The 20,595-nt window shown below is 37.7% G+C and overlaps 1 protein-coding gene across 3 annotated transcripts in view; it reads right to left on the bottom strand.

The window, feature by feature from the left end:
- Positions 1-20,595, bottom strand: part of PLEKHH2 (pleckstrin homology, MyTH4 and FERM domain containing H2) — a 110,818-nt gene that overhangs the window by 41,827 nt on the left and 48,396 nt on the right. For all 3 annotated transcript variants that reach the window (XM_072742617.1, XM_072742618.1, XM_072742619.1), the window contains 8 exons: positions 18,848-18,923; positions 17,384-17,478; positions 16,613-16,757; positions 13,839-13,975; positions 13,624-13,734; positions 13,372-13,458; positions 11,040-11,198; positions 2,791-2,871 (listed from right to left, as the gene is read on the bottom strand). In XM_072742617.1, coding sequence (XP_072598718.1) covers positions 2,791-2,871; positions 11,040-11,198; positions 13,372-13,458; positions 13,624-13,734; positions 13,839-13,975; positions 16,613-16,757; positions 17,384-17,478; positions 18,848-18,923 — 891 coding nt within the window. The remainder of the gene's footprint in view (positions 1-2,790; positions 2,872-11,039; positions 11,199-13,371; positions 13,459-13,623; positions 13,735-13,838; positions 13,976-16,612; positions 16,758-17,383; positions 17,479-18,847; positions 18,924-20,595) is intronic.

Here is a 20,595-nt window from a genome sequence, read left to right as displayed (position 1 = left end):
GGTGATCTCATCCAAGCTCACAGCTTCAGTACTGGCATATATTAGCTACTCTCCTATTTGTAACCCCAGACTCATTATCTCTACTAAGCTGCCTAATAGCATCTCAAACAACCTGCTATGCCCAGTCTTCTCTATTTGATGGCAACTTTTTCTGTTTAGCTCCAAACCTTGGCATCAATACTGACCTTCTCACTATTCCTCAAACACACTGGCATGCTCCGGCCTCAGGACCTTTGCACCTGCTGTTCCTGCTGCCTGGCATGTTATTGCCCGAAATACCCACATGGCTGCTTTTTTACTTCCTTTAGAACCTAATTAAAATGTCACCTTCCCAGTGAGGTTTTACCTGGATATCTTATCTAAACTGAATTATTATCTGCCTAAAAGCTAATTAATTGTACAAAAGTAATTCATTTAATTAAATGTATTGTTTCAAATGGGAAACATGACTTTTCCCCATTACATTAATGACTATTTTCTCAGTAGTCACTATGTGCAAAACACTATTTTGGGCACTGAAAGAAGAAAATTTACTTCTGAAGGAAAAACATAAAATTAACTTACCTACATGCTTTCAGAAAAAGAAAGGCAGTAAAACAAAAACCAAATAAATAGATAATGAATAATATGTTTTACTTATAGAATAAATAAAATTTTATTCATTGAACATATTTATTATACATTTATAGCATATTTATAATAATAAATAGATAGCAAGCTTCTAAAAATGGGATAAAGAAAACTAATTCTACTGTGATAATATATGACAATACTATCCTAATTATGTTTAGGCATATCCAATCATATGAAAAGCAAGACCCTTCCACCCCAACATTTAAAGATGATTATTCATTTTACTATAGAATTCACCAAGGCTCCATAAATAGTAAATAGAGCTAGTGTTTTTACATATTTTGACTGAATAAAAAAAGATACTGATCCAGATTAAGAACAAATTGTTTCTGAAACATCTATAGCATGCAATGAAATGGGTCTATACAAATTTACATACATTATCAATACTTTTCCAGTGATTATAATGGATTTCTACTCATCAATTTACATTCTTCTGATTTATTTCTTCTGTGACCAATGTTATCCATTTTTATTAGATCATTATTATTGAGAATATTTAAGTTCTACTCTCTTAGCAAATTTTAAGTAATTTCTTATTTATAAAACAGATACTTATTATAGGAAATATAGAAAGGTATAAGAAAAGAGTAGGAAAAACATCATTCGTAAATTCTACCATCACAGATAATTACTCAGCATTTTGGTATAATTCTTTTTTTTTCTTTTTTAAGATTTTATTTTTAGGTAATCTCTACACCCAACATGAGGCCTGAACTCACAACACCAAAATCAAGTGTCACGTGCTCCACCAACTGAGCCGGCCAGGCACCCCTTCTTTTGTACAGTTGTTTCTGAACTTTTTGCTATGCATATTTTTACATAGATGTGCCAACCTGAGAATTATAAACTTGCCATCCCAACCACTCACTTTTAAAGTCTCCCAGTAATTGCAGAAGTTTGGAACTCTGTCTCTCAGAATCCCCTTATCCCCAGGGTTCTCAGAGTCTGCTCTGAGAGAACCTACATGAGGTGTGGAAGGTAAGGGTGAAAAAGTTGTTACTCTCTTGAGACACTTGCAGTCAAATGCATGGGCTGATGTGAGAGCTTCTTCTAACCTGTTGAGGACCAGCTGCCTCCAAGTTTTGGGCTCAAATCTCCAGTGGCAGCTTCCCTGACCTCTGTTCCCCCAACCGAAAAGTTATAGAACTTTTCTAAAAGTTATGGATGTCCCTAATTCTATATTAGAACTGTTAAACCTGGAATACATAGAGTGGATTCTGTTTTTCTTAAAATTAGTTGAGATTATATTGAATGCACAATTTTGTATTGTGCTTACCCATGTTGCATTTTTATGTACATGTTGCATTACTTCAGAGGTATCATTTTTCATAGCTTTTCTGTGTTAATTTCCACCACCTGAGCAATAGTGAGACCAATGGCATGCGTCTTAAATACATACTGGTCAGAACTGAGAGTGCAGACTGAAAATGGGACAGAGAAGTAAGTACTGACCTATGTGGTCTCTGAATCAAGAAGTCTGGTCTCATGAACACAGTAATCAGTCATAGACTCCCATTCTGTGGAGTTGGCATCACTATCTTATGCAAGTGCTTTTGGCCATGTTGATTCAAGTTTTAGTTTCAGTAATCCAAAGAAGATGTGGAATACCTATAGTGATAACTGGGCATACATTTCACCTTTGAAAGCTATCCCATCCTTTTGCCCTGAAAGTGAAGAGAACTCAAGTTCTTTTTGGGAGATTAGTTTAAAAATGAAATAGGTAGAAGGTGGATAGATCAGTGGATAGACAAGTGGTATCTAGGGATTTGAGGGGATAGGGCTGGATTCTTTTCCCTCCCAAGATTTTTCTTTCCTATCTTGCTGTTCCCTTCATTCAGCCTCACTTAGTGTATCAGAACCTGGACAAATATGAGAAGTTGACAGTTGGGAATAGGGAAGACTTTCTTTTTTAAGACAAAGATGCATTACTTAAAAGCTGCTAAGACTTCTGATTAAGAATCAAGACTCCTAAAAAAAAAAAATAGAATCAAGACTCCTAGAAGTATATGATTACCTCAGTAATAAATTTTATGCAAGATTTCAACCTTATCAAAAATTCAAAAGTTTTAATTAGTAGTGGAAGAGTGAAAGAGAAAACTTTAAGCCACAACAAACAAAATATTTCTAATTAGCTTATTAAAAATACATACATACCTTATCTTCTTGACTACGAAAATAATATAATGTCTTTCCTATAAGTGTACACCAGACTCTCTTGGAGTAACCATGCTTTACCTGAAATCATATTTCAAAGAATTACAAATGTAGCTCAGAACACCTTGAAGTATAGCAAATACACCCCCCCTGAAACTCTGTATGTATCCAGCTTGTTAAGGTTTAAGTGATATTCCAACCTACATTGTCCAAATGTGGTTTAAGATTTACCTGTTATAGCAGTAAAATGGCATGTTTCACTAAATGTTTGGTGTATGTCAAAGACTATGCCTAGAGAGAGCTGAGGATTCAAGGACGGATAAAAAAAAAGATGCCTATTCTACAAATAAATGTATTTCATAGTTTCCATATTTCATAGATTTTCAATAACCTTGTGCCTCTGGTAACTCCTCAATAATGTTAGAAATGAGAAGATTAAAACCTAAAAAATTCTCCTGCTTTTGCAGATATTAAAGATTTATGCATTCAAAATATCTGATGCCTTCTCCAGAGGGATTCATACAAAATAGTAAAATAATATTAAAATTTCTAATTCTATACTGAATACTGCCTATATGTCAGGAATGATGTTAAGCAAGTGGGAAAGAATTTGAATCTAGCTCTTGACTATGAATAGTCAGAGATTGCTCTAGGATCTGAGAAGAGGGATATGAACAAGACACAGGCTCCTCCCACAAGGAGCTCACGACTTTGTGGGGAAGACAGACAATGAAACCAGCAGTAGGCTATATACTAGCATGAAGAACACAAAAAATTTACATTTATATGTTTCACGTAGAAGACATTTAATCAAAATGTATACTGAATATTGTAGGTTTTTCATTCTTTGGTGGCTTTATGAAGATCCTTACTGTGAGTTCCTCCTTGCCCCAGTCCTGCCCAGGTACAGGCATTGAAGATCTTTGACAATCCCAGCCACACTGTCAAGACTAAAAAAACACCAAAAACTCCATTCTTGCCAGTGTGTAAGGTTTACAACAAGCCCCAATGCTCCAGACCTAGAATGTGGCATGCCTGGTTGAATTTCCCCTATCGTTCCCTGGCAGCCCTGCTAAGCCTTGAAGCTAGATCCTCTCCTGCGACAGAGTGGGCTTCAATCTGGAGAGGCCCACCTCCTAGAAACCTAAGACATTGGCTAGTAAAACTAGAGCCTGACATTCTGTTGTCATGCTTGCTCATGGTGATAGGTATTACAGAGAAAACTAATGCAGAAGAGAAGTAAGTGCTTGGGGAACGGGGAGGGGGTGTGCTTTACAGTTTAAGAGAAAGAGCTCAAGAAGGCCTCACTGATATTGAGTCTAGTCCTGAAGGAGGTGGACAAGCCATGCAGTCATCTGAGGGAAGAACACTCTGGACAAAGGGGTAAGAGTTAAGGCCCAGAGATGGTGTGTCTGAGACTGAGCAGTGAGGGCAGAGGGGAGAGGTCACTGGGGAAGGGACCCAGTGGCGGGGTGGTGGCGGGGGAGGCATACATGTTTTGCAGGGCCCTTGGAATGACTTACGTTGAAATGAACTGTTCTGATAGTAATACACTGGGGAGGAAGCAAACAACTGCTACAACAGATTTTACAGGAGGCAAGTCACCACAGAAGAAAAGGCTTGGTTTTTTGAGGTCAAAGGGACCATCACTTAAATTCCAGTTCTGCCTCCTGCTAGACGGAGGTCCTCAGGTGACTGACTTAACCTCTCAGCCTTTTTGTCCATAATGTGGTGTTACTGTAATACCTTATTGGGCTGCCGTGATGACCAAGAACCAAGAACCTGTAAATAAGAGATAATAGTAGCTACTCAATAAATGTTTCCTTCCTCACTATATGAATAAGGAGAAATAAAACATGTGTCATTTAAACCCACTCAAGCAGCCAGCCTTTGGACTTTCAAAGCTGGGGTTTAAGCAAACACCACCATCTGACAGTTTAATGGATTTAGAATCCGGCTTGAGCAGAAACAAAAAATGTCTCATGTGACAAGACATGCTTCAGTTTAATTAAATTTAGAAACATATATTTACAGACAAATATCCTGGAAGTTTTAAACAGTTTGCATCACCCAGGTTTCTTTTTTTTTTCTTTCTTCTTCTTTTAAACAAAATCCAGAAGGGCCTCTCATCAAAACTGTAGTATAATGCATCTGGCTGTAGAGAGCATACTTTTGAAATGATTTGTCTTTAAAATAGAACAATGTGTACCTTTGAAGAACTACAAGCTAACAAAGACCTTTGCCAGTTCACTGTAAAAGTTGTTTTAAAAAAACAATCTATCTTTACATATACATCTGACTGTATTAGGATTTCTTAAAACTCTGAGTTACTCTGAAAAATTTATAATAAACCAAATTATGCTAGAAGAATCCTCATAAAAAATTTAAAGGTGACCTCAAACTCCAGGGCTTTGGCGAATGAAATAACTGAAAGAATCCCTCTTTACCTTGAATCTCTAACAAAGGTCCTGCCTATCAGTTCTGTCTAAAACTTTGAAGGCATGGTATATCATACCCTAACCATTAGCCTCTGTCATCACAAAAAAATAGTCTCCCACATTTGTCTCTCCGCTCCTAAATTCTCATGCCTGTAGCTTTCACCACAAATCCTGCCACCCAGTCAGCCTTGCTGACTTCCCTATCTAGGTGAAAGTCTTGTGAGAATAACAGCTAGCATTTTAGGAGTGTTTATGATGTGCCAGGCACTGTTCTAAAGCACTTTATGTGCTTAAATAATTCATTTCATCCTCCCAGCACTCTGTGAGGGTGGCACTATGACTAACCCTCCACTTTACAGATGAGGACAGTCAGGCACAGAGCCTGCAAGGAACCTAGTCAAGGTGACGTGTGGGCAGGTGGCAGGGCCAGGACTTGCACCCATGCGCTTGCCCTTGCCTCTGCTTCACTGCCTCGCTACATCCTTAACTCACAGTTTCTTGCTCTCTTCATTTCCAAGAACCTTTATTATCTCTCCATTTTTGCCATCCATCCTTCTACCACACCCTCAACTTTTCTTCACTAGAAACTGCTCCACTTCTGAAACTGACAATCTATCCTCTGATCTCAACCTTCTCCCCCACCTTCTCTCCTAACTTGCACCACTCCTATTCTTTGACCTCATGCCAAACTTTAAGTCCCCCTGGTTCTTCCATTTTATTCCAGGTTATCAGTTCTCTCCTGGCCTCTCTCTCTTCCTTATCAACCTTGGATACTGAGTTTGGTCACAAAACAACTTTCTCCGAGGTCTGGGATTGTGTCACATATCCTGGTTCTAACATATCCACTCAATAAAATTTCATCTCCATTTGCTTTTAGGTAATCCAGTGGGGAGTGTGGGAAGAGAGAAAGAAGGTTATGAGGGGTTTTCAGACATAACATTAGCCATAGATAATAACTTAAAATTGGGTGATAAATACATTAGGGTACATTCTATTCTTTGTTCTACTTTCACATGTTTAAAATGCCCATTAAGAAAACATTTATATATATACATATATGTGTGTATATATATATAATCTTTATATGTATATATATATACACATACATATATATACTTTTATATATATAGGGACACACCTATGACATATATATGTATATCATCCTGATGGGTATATATAAATCAAGTAAAGATTAATTGTAGAATCTATGTGGTGGCAGTATGGGTGTTCACTATAAAATAGTCCTCCAACTTTCCCGTATATTTGACATTTTACACAACAAAATGTTAGAAAAAATGACTATCCTCACATCACTACAATGTAAATTCTCTGTTCCTATTTCTGGGCATCGGAAGATGTGAGAGAAAAATAATCAATTATGAACTCAAATCACTAAAGTCAGGCAGGCCCTGATAACACTTATCGACCTTTCTATCTGCCCTTGAGTATTTCCCTGTGTCTCTGATTATTCTCAGTTCTTTCCCTCATTCTCACTAAGTGACTTTGTCTTATGGAGTAATCTTCATCAAGAAAACTGAGGATATCGGACGTGGTATCACTCAATGCCCCACAAACTTAGATATTCATCCTTCTTTGCCTTTCTGCCAGCCCGGCCCTTCCACCATGCCCACGCATCATGCCCTTCCACTCACTTCTTCTGAGCCTTGTTCTTCATTTCCCACTTCACCTCTCTCACCTGGCTTCTTCCCCTCAGTTTGCAAATTCAAGGGATGCCTTTGCCATCCTAAAAATGCTTCTCCTGATACCATGTTCCCTACAGCTCCTTCTAATGCACTGGACTGTATGGACAGTCCTCCAAATCCAAATAACTCAAATACTGCACTTCTTCACCTCCCCTTTATGCTTAAACATACTGCAATGTGCCTTCCTTGCTGAGTGCTCCACGGCATCTGATACTGCAGATTACTCCTTCTTTGTCAGACATTCCACTCCCGGGCCCCCATGATGTACCTTCCAGAGTCTTTTTACACATCTCCTCTATGTGCTCCTAGGCTTTGTAAAACCCAGTGTTCCAGCACCAGTCCCTGCTCTTCCACAACACACATGTCCCTGGGTGACTTCTCTCACTGTCACGAATTCCACCACTACGTACATGCTGAGGATTCCCCAAATCCTTCTCTCCAACCTAACCCCCCTCCTTGGATGTAGAGTGGTGTTGCCACCTTCTGCTGGACTTATTAATCCTTAACTCAGGTAGCCTCAAAGCTCTAAAAATTGGCAGTGTCCAAAATAGCCTTTGAATCATCCTAAAATTTCTCCTCCTCCTTGAGCTCTCTTTTCATTCATTCATTCATTTTTAAGTAGGCTCCACACCCAGCATGGAGCTCAACGCAGGGCTCGAACTTGTGATCCTGAGATCAAGACCTGAGCTGAAATCAAGAGTCGGACACTTAACCTAAGTGACTGAGCCACCCAGGTGCCCCACCCTGAGCTCTCCTATGTGGCAACATCTTTCACCCAGTCGATTTTGTCTTTCCCACTTACTAACCCCAAATTCAATCAATCTAACTGAAGATTTTACCTCCTACCATTACTTAACTTCACCCTCTCCTCTCTTGCCCTATGAACAATTCAGTCTCATCCTCTTCATAAGAGCCACTTCTGAAAATTGTTCTTAGAATGTCCAGCCTGTCTCCAGCAAAGCCACCTTCCTCTCAGCAGAGTGATCTGTTAACAACATGAATATGCCCCTGCCCTTGTTAGAGAGCTGAAGGGTTCCACATCACCTTCAGGATGAAAAAGTTCTTAACAAGGCAGAAAAAGCCCTCCATGATCAGGCTCCTCCAGCCTGTTCTCCAAAGGACTTGTTTTCACTGCTAAGTGTCAGTGTTTTGAAATACCCTGTCTCTGTTCTCCCTGGCTCCTAGCCTGAGAAACCTTCCCTGCCCATTGCCATTTGGTATAACTACTCCTCCTCCCTAAAGACTCAGCCCAAATGAATCTTCTCTCAGAAGTTCTCCTGATCCCACAGCCTAAATTAGATTTCTCTGTGACCTTACCATGCATCTCATAATTGCACTTGGTACATATCATTATAATATGCTATTTCCCTTTCTTTCCCAACAGATTATGAGGTTCTCTGAGGGATGGGGCAGTGGCCTCCTCCTCTCAATATTCTTCAGTCCGTTGCCTGGCATGTGGTAACTGCTAAATAAATTTTTGTTTTTTTAAACAAATGACTTTTTTTTGTAGAGAAAATGTTCTTTCTTAAGCATTAAAATAAAAGTTGCAAGACTGAATATCCGGAATCAAATTAGTCAAGTTCTTAATATCTACCTACATATTTCTGTACTTAATAACAATGTGACAACTTGAAAAAACCTCCTCCCCCCCCAAAGTATTCAAGTGCTGTTGTTCTACAGTATCTTAAATTGTAGCCTGAATGAGAGCTCAGAACAAGTCACTCAGAATAAGTGAGGGACGTTTTTCTCTTATAAGGCTGTGAGGGTGAAAATATGGGGGTGGACATGAAAAATGGTAGGAAGCAAACCTAATAAGCATCCTGTCTATAACCCCAAAAGGTTTAGTCATCTGATAATGATACCTACTTATTCTCATTTAAAATGCAATTGTGAGATGGGAGGCAGGGAATAGCATAAATGTAACATGCAAGAACTGACATTGCTATGTGGATGAAAAACAGTCAAACAAACAAATTGTGGGAGAAGCAACAAACCCTTAGCCACAGGATCATATTAAAGTCTAAGAGTTTGATAAACATTGTCCGTGAAATAGGAGGACAACTAGTTATTATGAATTATAGCAAGACTATGATTTAAAGTGGCACTGTGTTCACTGGAAAATATATATTTGCATAATACCAGGGAGATTCTAAGTCATTGGTAACAGAAAAAACATTTTCACGAAAATGTAACATTTTGGAAGAAAATAGCACGATTCTTTTTGAATATAATGGTGAATTTTTTTCTCTTAATTTTGGTGTAGCTGGTCAATCTGTAAATATGACTGAGTAGCACCCATCTATGTTCCCACATTAATGCTAAGTATAAATTACATGGTGACATAGCTCTTCTAAATCTAAATTTTTAACTTCTTACATAAACAAAGCACTTGAATGATGAGTGATTATTTAGAGGTTATTTTTGTGTATGATACTTTATATGTGAATATTTTATTGTTTTTTTTTCTTAAAATGACCATTAGGATTTTTTAAATTTAAAAATAATATTTATCTCAGCATAAATCAATTCTTCCTCATTCTAAAAAAGTGAGAAAACAGAATGAAACAAGAATAAAATCAGAGTTGTATCTTGGTATATTTCATATTCAGACATTTTTCTATAGATGTATATAACAAAATAGGATAACATAATACTAATATCTATTATCTCAACTAACAATACATCATAACATATTTCTATAGCACTAAATATTCTTTTACAATATTTAAAATGGTTGCATAGTAAAGTATTATCTGATTATATGCACTTGTTTAAACTATCCCCTATTCAGGGTACCTGGGTGGCTCAATTGGTTCTGCCTTTGGCTCTGCCTTCGACTCAGGTCATGATCTCAGGGTCCTGGGATTGAGCATCTCACTGGGCTCCCTGCTCAGTGGGGAGTCTGCTCCCTCTGCCTCTGTTCCTCCTGCCCCCCCCCCCACAGCTTGTGCTCTCTCTCTCTCTCTTTCTCTCTAATAAATAAAAACTTAAAAAAAAAAAAAAACCTATCCCCTACTCTACATTTAAGTTGGGGCCAATTTTTCTTTATTATAAACTGTGCCATGCAAGTAATCTTTCTGAGGCAATTAAAATGTTCTATATCATGAGAGAGTAACAGTAAATATTCGTTAAAACTCATCAAACTCTACACTTAAAATATGAATTTTATTTATTTTTTTAAGTGGACTCCATGCCCAATGTGGAGCCCAACACGGGGTTTGAACTCATGACTCTGAGATCAAGACCTGAGCTGAGATGAAGAGCTAGACGCTTTACCAACTGAGTCACCCAGGTGTCCCATGATCTGCATTTAGTGTATGTTAATTATACATCATTTTTTTAAAATAGGAAAAAAAACAAATAATGATGTGATGGATGTTCTTACACTTAAATATTTGCAAACTAAGACTAATTCCTAATTATAATTTTTTTGGACTGAGATCGTTGTTTTTAAACATTTAATATTCATTCATTTCTCCATTCAAAAGCATTCACTGAACTAACACTTTGGTCAAGACACTGCCAAATTGCCATTGTCGTCTTCCTTTTTTCTTTTCCCCAAATTGTCTCTAAAGTAATATGCTCACTAGCAGATTTCTTAATTTGTGTCAATGCTGTGTTTCATAATTTTTAAAAATAGCCTCTCTTTGACCAGATGTTTTTTTTAAGTAGGGGCTTGAATTCATGACTCTGAGATCAAGACCTGAGCTAAAATCAGCAGTTAGACACCTAACCAACTGAACTACCCAGGAACAACTTGACCAGATTTTTGAAAATATCATTTGTATTTTTTATGTCTACCAACTCTACTTCTTGCCCATTGTGTCTTTTGATCCTTTCCCCCCACTGATATTTACCCTTTACTTACTGATTAGGAAAAGCTTGTTTTTCACACGTTACAAACACTTACCCAAGCTTTTCACCTATCTTTTAAAAATTCTGGTTAGGGAATTTTTGATAGTAAGAACATTTGGTATGCTAAGTAAAACTTCCTTCTCCACCCAAGATAATATAAATATTCAATATACATACTCTCTGACCCCACTTATGATCAGTGGGGCTAATTCCTCAACTGCCTAGGACACTGTTACACACATAAAGTTCCTACCTTGGTGAGCAATCCCTTCACCGTTGGTTTGCCCTCAGGCTGCAGAAAAAGCGGGTTGGCAGCTTGTACTCGGAGAACATTCTGTAACACTTTAATCCATTCTTCCAATATATTGGGAGAATCTGCAGTCAGATAGTATGTGTGTTTTTCAGTGGTCAACTAGAATGGGATGAGAAAGAGATAGGAAAGGAAACTCTGAAGATTTAGGATTAATAGCATTTCCCTATCTATCCTAAAAACATCATTAATTAACATAGAAACAAACATGCCATACCTTGAATCCTAGGAGCTAAATAAAGGATTCCATAAATAATTTAAAGTAGTTTAACCACTTCGTGAGAATTATAATAATTAACTTTATGTTGAAATAATATTTTTCACTTTAGTTTACTTTAAAAATTTTCAGAGTATTAAGCTTTTGAGTCATGATTTTTTATCTCGTTTACATTTTCTTTTTTTCCTTTAGATGTGCCACAGGCTCCTGGCTGTTGAAGTGAGCAGCATTGGAGATTGTAATACAGTCATATATTTTCAGCAAATAAAGAGGAATTATTTGTTATAGAAATGAAGAAATCAATTATAAATAAAGTAAGAAGACCTTGCTTAGAAGAAGAGAAATTCTTACCACTAACATGATTGGTTCATAACTGAACTCATAATTTTTCAGTCTCGAACCACATTTCAAAATTTCCAAATATTTCAGAAGCCTATAGATGATTCTTTTTTAAAAAGATTTTATTTACTTATTTTAGAGAGAGGGTGGGAAAGAGAGAGGTAGCACATGGAGGGGGGAGACAGGGGGAAAACAGAATTTTTTTTTTTTTTAAGATTTTACTTATTCATGAGAGACACAGAAAGAGAGAGAGAGAGGCAGAGACACAGGCAGAGGGAGAGGTAGGCTCCATGCGGGGAGCCTGACATGGGACTCGATCCCAGGTCTACAGGATCATGCCCTGGGCTGAAGGCGGCGCTAAACTGCTGAGCCACTGGGGCTGCCCAGAAAAGAGAATCTTAAGCAGACTCCACCCTGAGCTCACAGCCTGACACGGAACTCAATCCCAGGATCCTGAGATCAGGACCTGAGCCGAAACCAAGAGTTGGCCACTTAGCCAACTGTGCCACCTAGGCACCCCAATTATAGATGATTCTTATCTGCCATGATTCAAAATGAAACTTTCCCTGATTCTCCCCTTTACATTCCTGGGCAGTTCTCAGATATTATCTCCTGAAAACACTGATAATGAGCTTTATTCCACTCTCCAAAGGAGCAAGATAAGAAAATAATAATTATTAAAGGCATTTCAAAAATAAAGTGTCTGAATTTAAATCGCATATACCAAATGATCTCAGAGGTGTGTGTTTTATTTATTTATATATTTATTTATTTTTTAAAGATTTTATTCATTCGGGCAGCCCCGGTGGCACAGCGGTTTGGTGCCGCCTGTAGCCTAGGGTGTGATCCTGGAGACCCGGGATCGAGTCCCACATCGGGCTCCCTGCATGGAGCCTGCTTCTTCCTCTCCCTCTGCCTGTGTCTCTGCCCCTCTCTCTCTGAGTCTATGAATAAATTAATAAAAATCTTAGAAAAAAGATTTTATTCATTCATTCATGAGAGACACAGAGAGAGAGGGGCAGAGACACAGGCAGAGGGAGAAGCAGGCTCCATGCAGGGAGCCCGATGTGGGACTCGATCCCGGGTCTCCAGGATCACACCCTGGGCCGAAGGCAGGCACTAAAGCCACTCAGGGATCCCAGGTGTGTGTTTTAAATTTAACAGGTTTCAAGCAAGATTAGCCTTATTTTGTGGGTTAATAGCCAGCAGCTATGTCTAGGGTGTGACTTGATAAGAAGTAAGGCAGCCTCTTCCTCACCAGTATCTTTCCAATTAGGTGCTGTAGCAGCTGAAGCTCATAGAAGAAATGCCATTTTCAGGTTCTATATTAAAATACAAACTCTCCTGAATTTAGTAGTACATCAAATAATATCTTATTGGGAATTCATTTCTCAGATAAACCTTCCCTAAAATAGCTAGACATTTGAGAGCTGAGACCAGCTGGGAAATTAAGCATAGTAAGTATAGAGAAAGAAGACTGAACAGTATAAAAGGCCAAAAAAACCCCACTGTGGTCAGTTACTCAACACAAATCTAGCTTATATTATATTTTTGACTGAGAAGGCCTGGGGTTTCACATGTTTTTGAGGCATCACACAACACAAAGAGAATAAAGAAACACTGAATCATCCAACCTCTTCTCTGCTAGGTTGGATAAATAAGAACCAAGTTTTACATTACAAAAAAGAAAAAGGAAAAAAAAAAGGTTTAAAAAAGTACCTGGACTGTTTGTTTGTTATCTCCTCTTAAAATGCTGCAGGATGCACTAAGTTCAATATGACCCTGGGGTTTTCTAATTACATCACTCTGTAGGAAAGGAAGAAGACAAATGTTACCGTGATTCATTACCTGTAACAGTAATAGTAAGAAATGCTTTGTATAATTAATTGCATTACAGGGGAGAAAATGAATCAGAAGTTTGATTTACAGTTTGAGGAATTCAGTTCTACAGAGTAAGCACTTCACACTCACCGGAGATTTATAGTAAAGTAATTCACCACCTTTAAGAACAAACCATCTCCTCTTCCAAGTCTTGACTTTACCACTCATTTTTAATAAATAGCCAGATTTTTCCAGTGGTTCCTAATTAAATAAAAATTTTAAAATTTAAGTTTCCTTTTAGAGGCTCAAACTAACAAGATTCATTAATGTTTTGTTTTGTTTATAAAATCTGATTCAGTGTTTACATTTTTCCCGTTATCACTGGATGATGAGCAAGTTTTAGGGAGCTTCTGCTCTGGCTGTGAGTACTCTGTGTCTGTGGAGTAAGCATCTGGAGGAATGGCATAATCACTTTCAGAAGCCACTGAAGAGAGAGATACACCTAAATGAATAAAGAAATAAATCAATTCAACATTTAATAATCAGGTAGTCCAAACGCCAGCTGTGAGTTCTCTTAAGGAATACAGCTATTCCAACATCACAAGCCTTACTAGGAAGGCTTATTTTCATACCTTTCACCATAAAGAACTTTTAGAGCAGAAAACAGAACTAAAGGGTAAGGATTATCATGCAAACCTCCAAGGAAGTCACAGGAAAATAAATACTTTGATATGATTACAAGCACAGCTAATTTTACATAAACTGTGCAATATGTAAACATATATAAAACATACACAAAAATACTAATGTATCTTTCATTAAGGATTAAAAATGTGTATTTACATATTGACATATGTAAGTAAACACATGTTTGATTTTAATTTATCAAGATTTGTGTAATCTCATTTTATTTTTTTATTTTTTTTTTGTAATCTCATTTTAGACCACTTAGTTTTTGTAATCACTTTTAAAGTAATTCACATCAAAAAGAACTTCAGAACTTTAGTAGTATTTTTCATATGTCAAATACTACCAGTTTGTAAATTTTTAAAATCTTTTTGTGAAAGAAAAGCAGTAAGACTTAAAGATATAAACAGACTATTTGATTTGCCAGCAGCTACAAAGTAAAATTCACGGGAACATTTTCACAATAATTCACTTGCCTTTTTCAGAAAATGACTTACAAGTTGCAAGCCACATTTGCAGGGTCACTACAATTATAGATTTTCCATATAATAAAATCAAGGACTGGGCAGTCCAGGTGGCTCAGGGGTTTAGCGCCGCCTTCAGCCCAGGGTGTGATCCCAGAGATCCGGGATCAAGTCCCACATCAGGCTCCCTGCATGGGGCCTGCTTCTCCCTCTGCCTGTGTCTCTACCTCTCTCTATCTGTGTCTCTCATTAATAAATAAATAAAATCTTAAAAAAAAAATCAAGGACTTACATCATTATTTGTTGCAGCATCTGGCAATTTTTTCAAATGTTTATTAACATTTAAGGGACTTGTTAGGGCAATGTCACTATATCTTTATTCTTGTTTATTCGACTAAGACAAGTAACAGTCATGACAAGAATGATAACTTTATTTTTCATCGAATAACAGGAATTTAGATTTGTAAGGGACCTCAGAGATCGTCTTGATTAAGGCCTTCATTCTCTAAGGAGACTAAGGTCCAGAGATTAAATTAAAACATTTGTCCGGGGGATCCCTGGGTGGCTCAGCAGTTTGGCACCCGCCTTTGACCCAGGGCATGATCCTGGAGTCCCAGGATCGAGTCCTGAATTGGGCTCCCTGCGTGGAGCCTGCTTCTCCCTCTGCCTGTGTCTCTGCCTCTCTCTCTGTCTCTCATGAATAAATAAATAAAATCTTTAAAAAACAAAAAAAACATTTGTCCGAAGTCAAATGGCTAAGCAGGAGCAATGGTGGAGTGCAAATATAAGGCGCCCTGCTCCAGAGCCAGTGTGCTACGCACTCTCCTGGGTGCTAAGGATTGAGCAGACCACAAAACAGGAAAACCTCTGCTTTTGTGGAACATAGATTCTAGTCAGTGGAGATAGACAAAAAATAGGCAGTAAGTGCTATGAAAAAATACAATATAGGGCAGACTAGAGGGAGTTAAAAGAGCTAGTAGTTGGAGAAGAGGAAGGGATTGCGATTTGAATGGTGTGCTTGGGGTGGATCTCCCTGAGAAGGCAGTGTTTCAGCAAAGCATGGTGTATGTGCCATCTGGGGGGAAGAATACTGGGTAGAGGAAACAATCAGTAGAAGGTCCTGAAATAAAAGCATCCCTGGTTATGTCCTTGGAACAGGAAGAGGGTCAGTGTGGCCAGAGCTGAGTAAAGGAGGAGAAAGAAGAGATCAAAGACATGAGTCCCATAACACCTGAGAACCATTAAGAGTCTTAGCAGTGTTTCGGGCAAAAGTGTGATATAACTGGATTCTGGCTGTTGGGGGGCCGAGGTAGAAAAGAGGCCAGTGGAAACCCAAATTACTAAGCCTATGAAAATTGAGCAGCTCCAATTGAAGTTGAGGGGTTGAGGATTACCTAGGGGGCTCCATGGAACATGGTTTGAAGGCCAAAAAGTACAGTGCATTAAAGGCTTTTTGTAAATTACATGTGTCATTTTGTATGATTATGTCTATAACCTCTACCTATGCCAAAAATGTCTCTAAAATCCACTAAAAATCATAGACCTGCCCAAAGTAAAGTTTTTGTTGGTTTTCATCTTAATATCAGACTAACTATCAAGTTTTTAGGTGTATTTTCTTTGCCACTTAGCAGAGTAACAAATTTAGCTGAAATAAGTCTATCCCATTATTATCCAAAATGCCACACACCGATTGTAAAAGAGAAACATCATTTTGGCCAATTATCTCACTCTATTCCCATAATAAAGTGATCTCTCTCTTCTGTAAGAGATAAGGTTAAAAAAAAAAAAAAGATCATGTGGCTTGCTTGAGTGGAATCACAGAAAGAATTAAGAAGAGAATTAGGACCAGAATATAAGCATCTTAGTCCTGGCTAATTCTCTTTTCACTTTGGTCCGAAGCAAGTACTTTGTTTTTAAAAAATCCTACTATGGAAATAAAATTCCTATTAAATATGCTGACTTATTTGGAGTTGTCTTGTATGCCTCACCTCGTTTCATGGCTCTGGGGCTGCCTGGTCCGCTCCGACTGCGTGTGTCTGACTCTGAAGTCCGGGAGCTAGATCTGGAACTATCTTCTTCCTCTGACCCAGAGGAGTCATCCAGGAACGGACTGCTGCTTATTTGGGTTGCCTTCTAAAGAAAAGCACAGCAGCCTATATATGTCCATCTCTAAAGTCACCTCTCTTTTTAGATGTGAAATGTTTTCCCAGAAGTCATGGAATAAGATTTTTTTTTAAGGAATGTAAGAATATACTTTGGCATTATCAAAGTCATGTTGTTAAATCCCAGATTCTAATTAGCAAGACACTTATCAAATATAAAAGATTCCTGAAAACATAAGGCCCCTAATACTTGACAATGCTTATTTTAATTAAGTACTTCAAGTAAGAGGGGGGAATTCAGGCAATGACGGAAAAATCTTTCCAAATTAGGAATCTCCACTACACATCATTAATAGTGATATTTCTTTAAACAATTAACCACCAAGAAGGGGGTGGAAAAATCACATGGGGTATAACAAACTTCTAGTTTAGTATTAGACTAGTAGTAGACTTCTAGTACTTTGAGAAGCATAAGTATCTTCTCTAGATCTTTCCATTTCTTCTCTTTTTATGATATATTAGTGTGAACATCTAAAACTCCCTATGAAGGGAGAGTCTGTGTAAAATGTCAAGAATGGAATCTGGAGCTTGAATAAACAGTTTTCTGGATCCACCATGAAGAAAGCCACATGTTTAGCAGTAACAATAATGACTTACCCCCTTCAAAGTTGTATACACTGGGGTTGTCATATTCTTGTATATCAGAGAGGTATAGAGCCCTGATGTGGTATAGGAGAGCAGAGCAACAGAATCTGAAACAGAAAACAAAGTGGTTTAAAACAAAACAAAACAAAACAAAAAAACAAAAACTTCTCTCTAGCACTTAGGTCTATTCTCAATGAATGTGAGCTAGCAAAACTTCCAATTAAAGAGAAGCTGGATTAACACACATGACTGTTCTCATATTGTCTGCTTTTAGAATGCTACGCTGTCTTCCATGGCTCATTATTTCCTCACATGTGCTACTTCCCCAACTAGACTGTAAGCTCTTTGCGAGTAAGGATCATAGCTTTTATTTCTTTCTTTGGCAGGCATCTCTCTCCAGCTCAGGCTGGACAGAAATAGTACAAACATCTGTTGATTCAGTGAGCAGTACCCTTTGAAGATACTCTCCGATTATTCGTAGCCCTATTAGTGACATGGTGTGGTGCTAAAATACTGGCATGCTTAAGACTTTATCAGGCGAACCTCATGTTGTAAGCTTAGAGTATAATTTCCTGAATGGCTAGAATAGAAGGTTGTTGAGAAGAAACAGAACATCAACGTTTGCCTCTAAGATTTGGATTAGTGTTGGATAGGAAGGGGGCTAGGAGAAGGAGCTATAGGAAAATTTATCTTTTTATTCCAGACAGTTCTCTGTTATTTGGTTTTACTTTTTATATGGGAATGCATTCCTCCTTTAAAACTTTTTTGAAGAAAGAAAGAAGGAATGTGTTTTAAACGCTGGAAAAAGGACACAGAGATGGATATTACTGCAGTTTTAAACAGCTGAAACTCCACAGTTTCTTTTATCTTCTTTTAGGCAAAAACAAAAAGAGGCACTTTCTACATCAGAGTTCAACACAGATGTGCCCCTATGTTGGGTAACAATGAATTTCAACTTTAAAATGTAAATCAGCAACCTTAGAAATAATTTTCTAAAAGTTTTACATAATTCTATGTTTTACATATTCTAAAAGTTTTACATATTCTATGACTAGATGTTTAGGAAGTTGCTGGCTAGTGAAATGGCAATACAAAATCAATAATTTTTTTAAACATTTTTTTGAATATAAGAAAAACATATGTAAGAAACACATAAAATTTACCACCTTAACCATTTCTAAGTGCATAGTTCAGTTAGTGTTAATTATATGCGCACTTGTAAATCAGGTCTCCAGAATGTTTTTATCTTGCAAATCTGACACTCTATACCCATTATTAAGCAATGCCCCCTCCACACCACTGCCACCCAGGCCCTAGTCACCACCCTTCCACCTTCTGTTTCTATGAATTTTCTATGAACTTTAGATCCCTCATAGAAGTGGAATCATACAGTATTTATCTTTTCGTGACTGGCTTATTTCCTTTAGCATTATGTCTTCAACGTTCATCCACATGGTAGCATGCAAAATCACTTACTTTTATTAACATTCTCCATATTGAAGGCCTCAGACATTCGAATACCTGATTTGGCTACAGCATAAATTCTGCTCTCCTAATATAAAAGAGAGATTTAAACTGGATATTTAAAAGCAAAGAAATGATTACTTTCGGTACACATGTTTTTCATTTGTTCTTCATTTAATATACACTAGAGCAGAGCATTATTATAAAACTGTCATCAGTGCCAACTCAAATATGCCACCATGAACAGCACTGCAGACATTTTCCATCTATTAGTCATTCCATTATTTAACTTTGTTCCCAAGTTTTTGCTTGGCATTTTAAATTATTCTGAAGAAATAGGAAAAAAGTAAGAGAGAACTTATTCATAATCATTGACTACACATAAACACCACGTTTAGTATTATATCATTTTAGAACATGGTTAAAGAAAAAAAAACCCAGAAAACCTTGAATGGTTGTAATATGAGGTTAGAAACCATTCATAATCATTGACTACACATAAAATATTACCTTTAATATCCTACTATTCTAGAATATGGTGAAAGAAAGGAGAAAAATCTAGAAGTCAGAAATCACAGAGTAGCATTAAGTGCTATCATCTCCTTAGCTCAATGTACATTTCAATGAAGTAGAAGGAACACCCGAGGCCAAACAGAAAGTGCATTTGAGAATGGCAATGGAATTTATAATATTGTCTTATTCCAAAAGCAGGTTGTTATTTTGCTTTCTCTTTTTCGAGAGAACTCTCTGAAAGTGGTGCTGGAAAGGTTATTAGCCCTGCCCTCTGTAAGAAAAGGGATTCCAGGTTGTTCTTAACACATCATCAACACGTGCTGAATTCTGCGCTGCATCTAAGCTGGACACAGTTGCCTGGACCAGAGCATAGCAGGTGCCGATCGCAGTCCTCTTCAGGACTATGCCAGCCAGTGTCCTGCTAGGTAACAGGCATGAGGTCTCTAGCTATCTGAGACACTTTAATTTGGAGAGTGGCTGAGTGAATGAATCAGATGTGGTTTCTTTGAGAACGTGATTGTGAGATACGGAATAGAAAGTGTATATAAGCAGGAGATGAGAGGCAGCTGGAAGCATGACAGAGGGGCTGTTAGGAGTGAGACAAGCAGAGTCACTGTAGGCAGGAGAGGTCAAGCTAAGCCACTACTGGACCCGGGGCTGTGGGTATCACCTGCTTCTAAGCAGTAAGTGCTGCTGAAACATCACGTGTTTTCCCCACTACGGTGACTATTGTATTTTGAGTGATAGTCCAGTTCAGTAAGGGTGGGCTATGCCATCAAATAAACCCTTAAAAATCCTTATGATAAACTCTCATAAGTTGAGGTAACTGGACTCCATCTCTTTTCCTTGAAACCTGAAAATACCTAACAAACACCGAAATAAAACCTCAAACTTGGCCAGTCTGCTAGAAGGCTTTTGAAAAGCAATACTACTTTTTCAAGATTGAATAGCTTCAGAGGACACATTGAGGACAGAAAGGCAACAGAGTAGGAAAGTGGTGTGCCAAACAAAGCGAACTTGAAAAGCCTAACCTAAATCTCTGAAAATCTCAACATAATAAAAGAAGCAAAAATTTTGAATCCTCACTGCCTAAAGGATAACATAATTGAAATTCCAGAGATTCACATGCCAATAATGTCTACTTTTTTGTGCTACCCAGAATTTAATAATGAACTGCAGACGGTCTCATGTAGACACTGCAATGAAATGTTTTTTCAAAAATAAGTAAGAGCAGATACATCTCAAGG

This window comes from Vulpes vulpes, chromosome 16 (assembly GCF_048418805.1).
Source record: "Vulpes vulpes isolate BD-2025 chromosome 16, VulVul3, whole genome shotgun sequence".
NCBI lineage: Eukaryota > Metazoa > Chordata > Mammalia > Carnivora > Canidae > Vulpes > Vulpes vulpes.
Note: the sequence above shows the minus strand (reverse complement) of the source record. Positions and strands in the feature narration are given on the sequence as shown.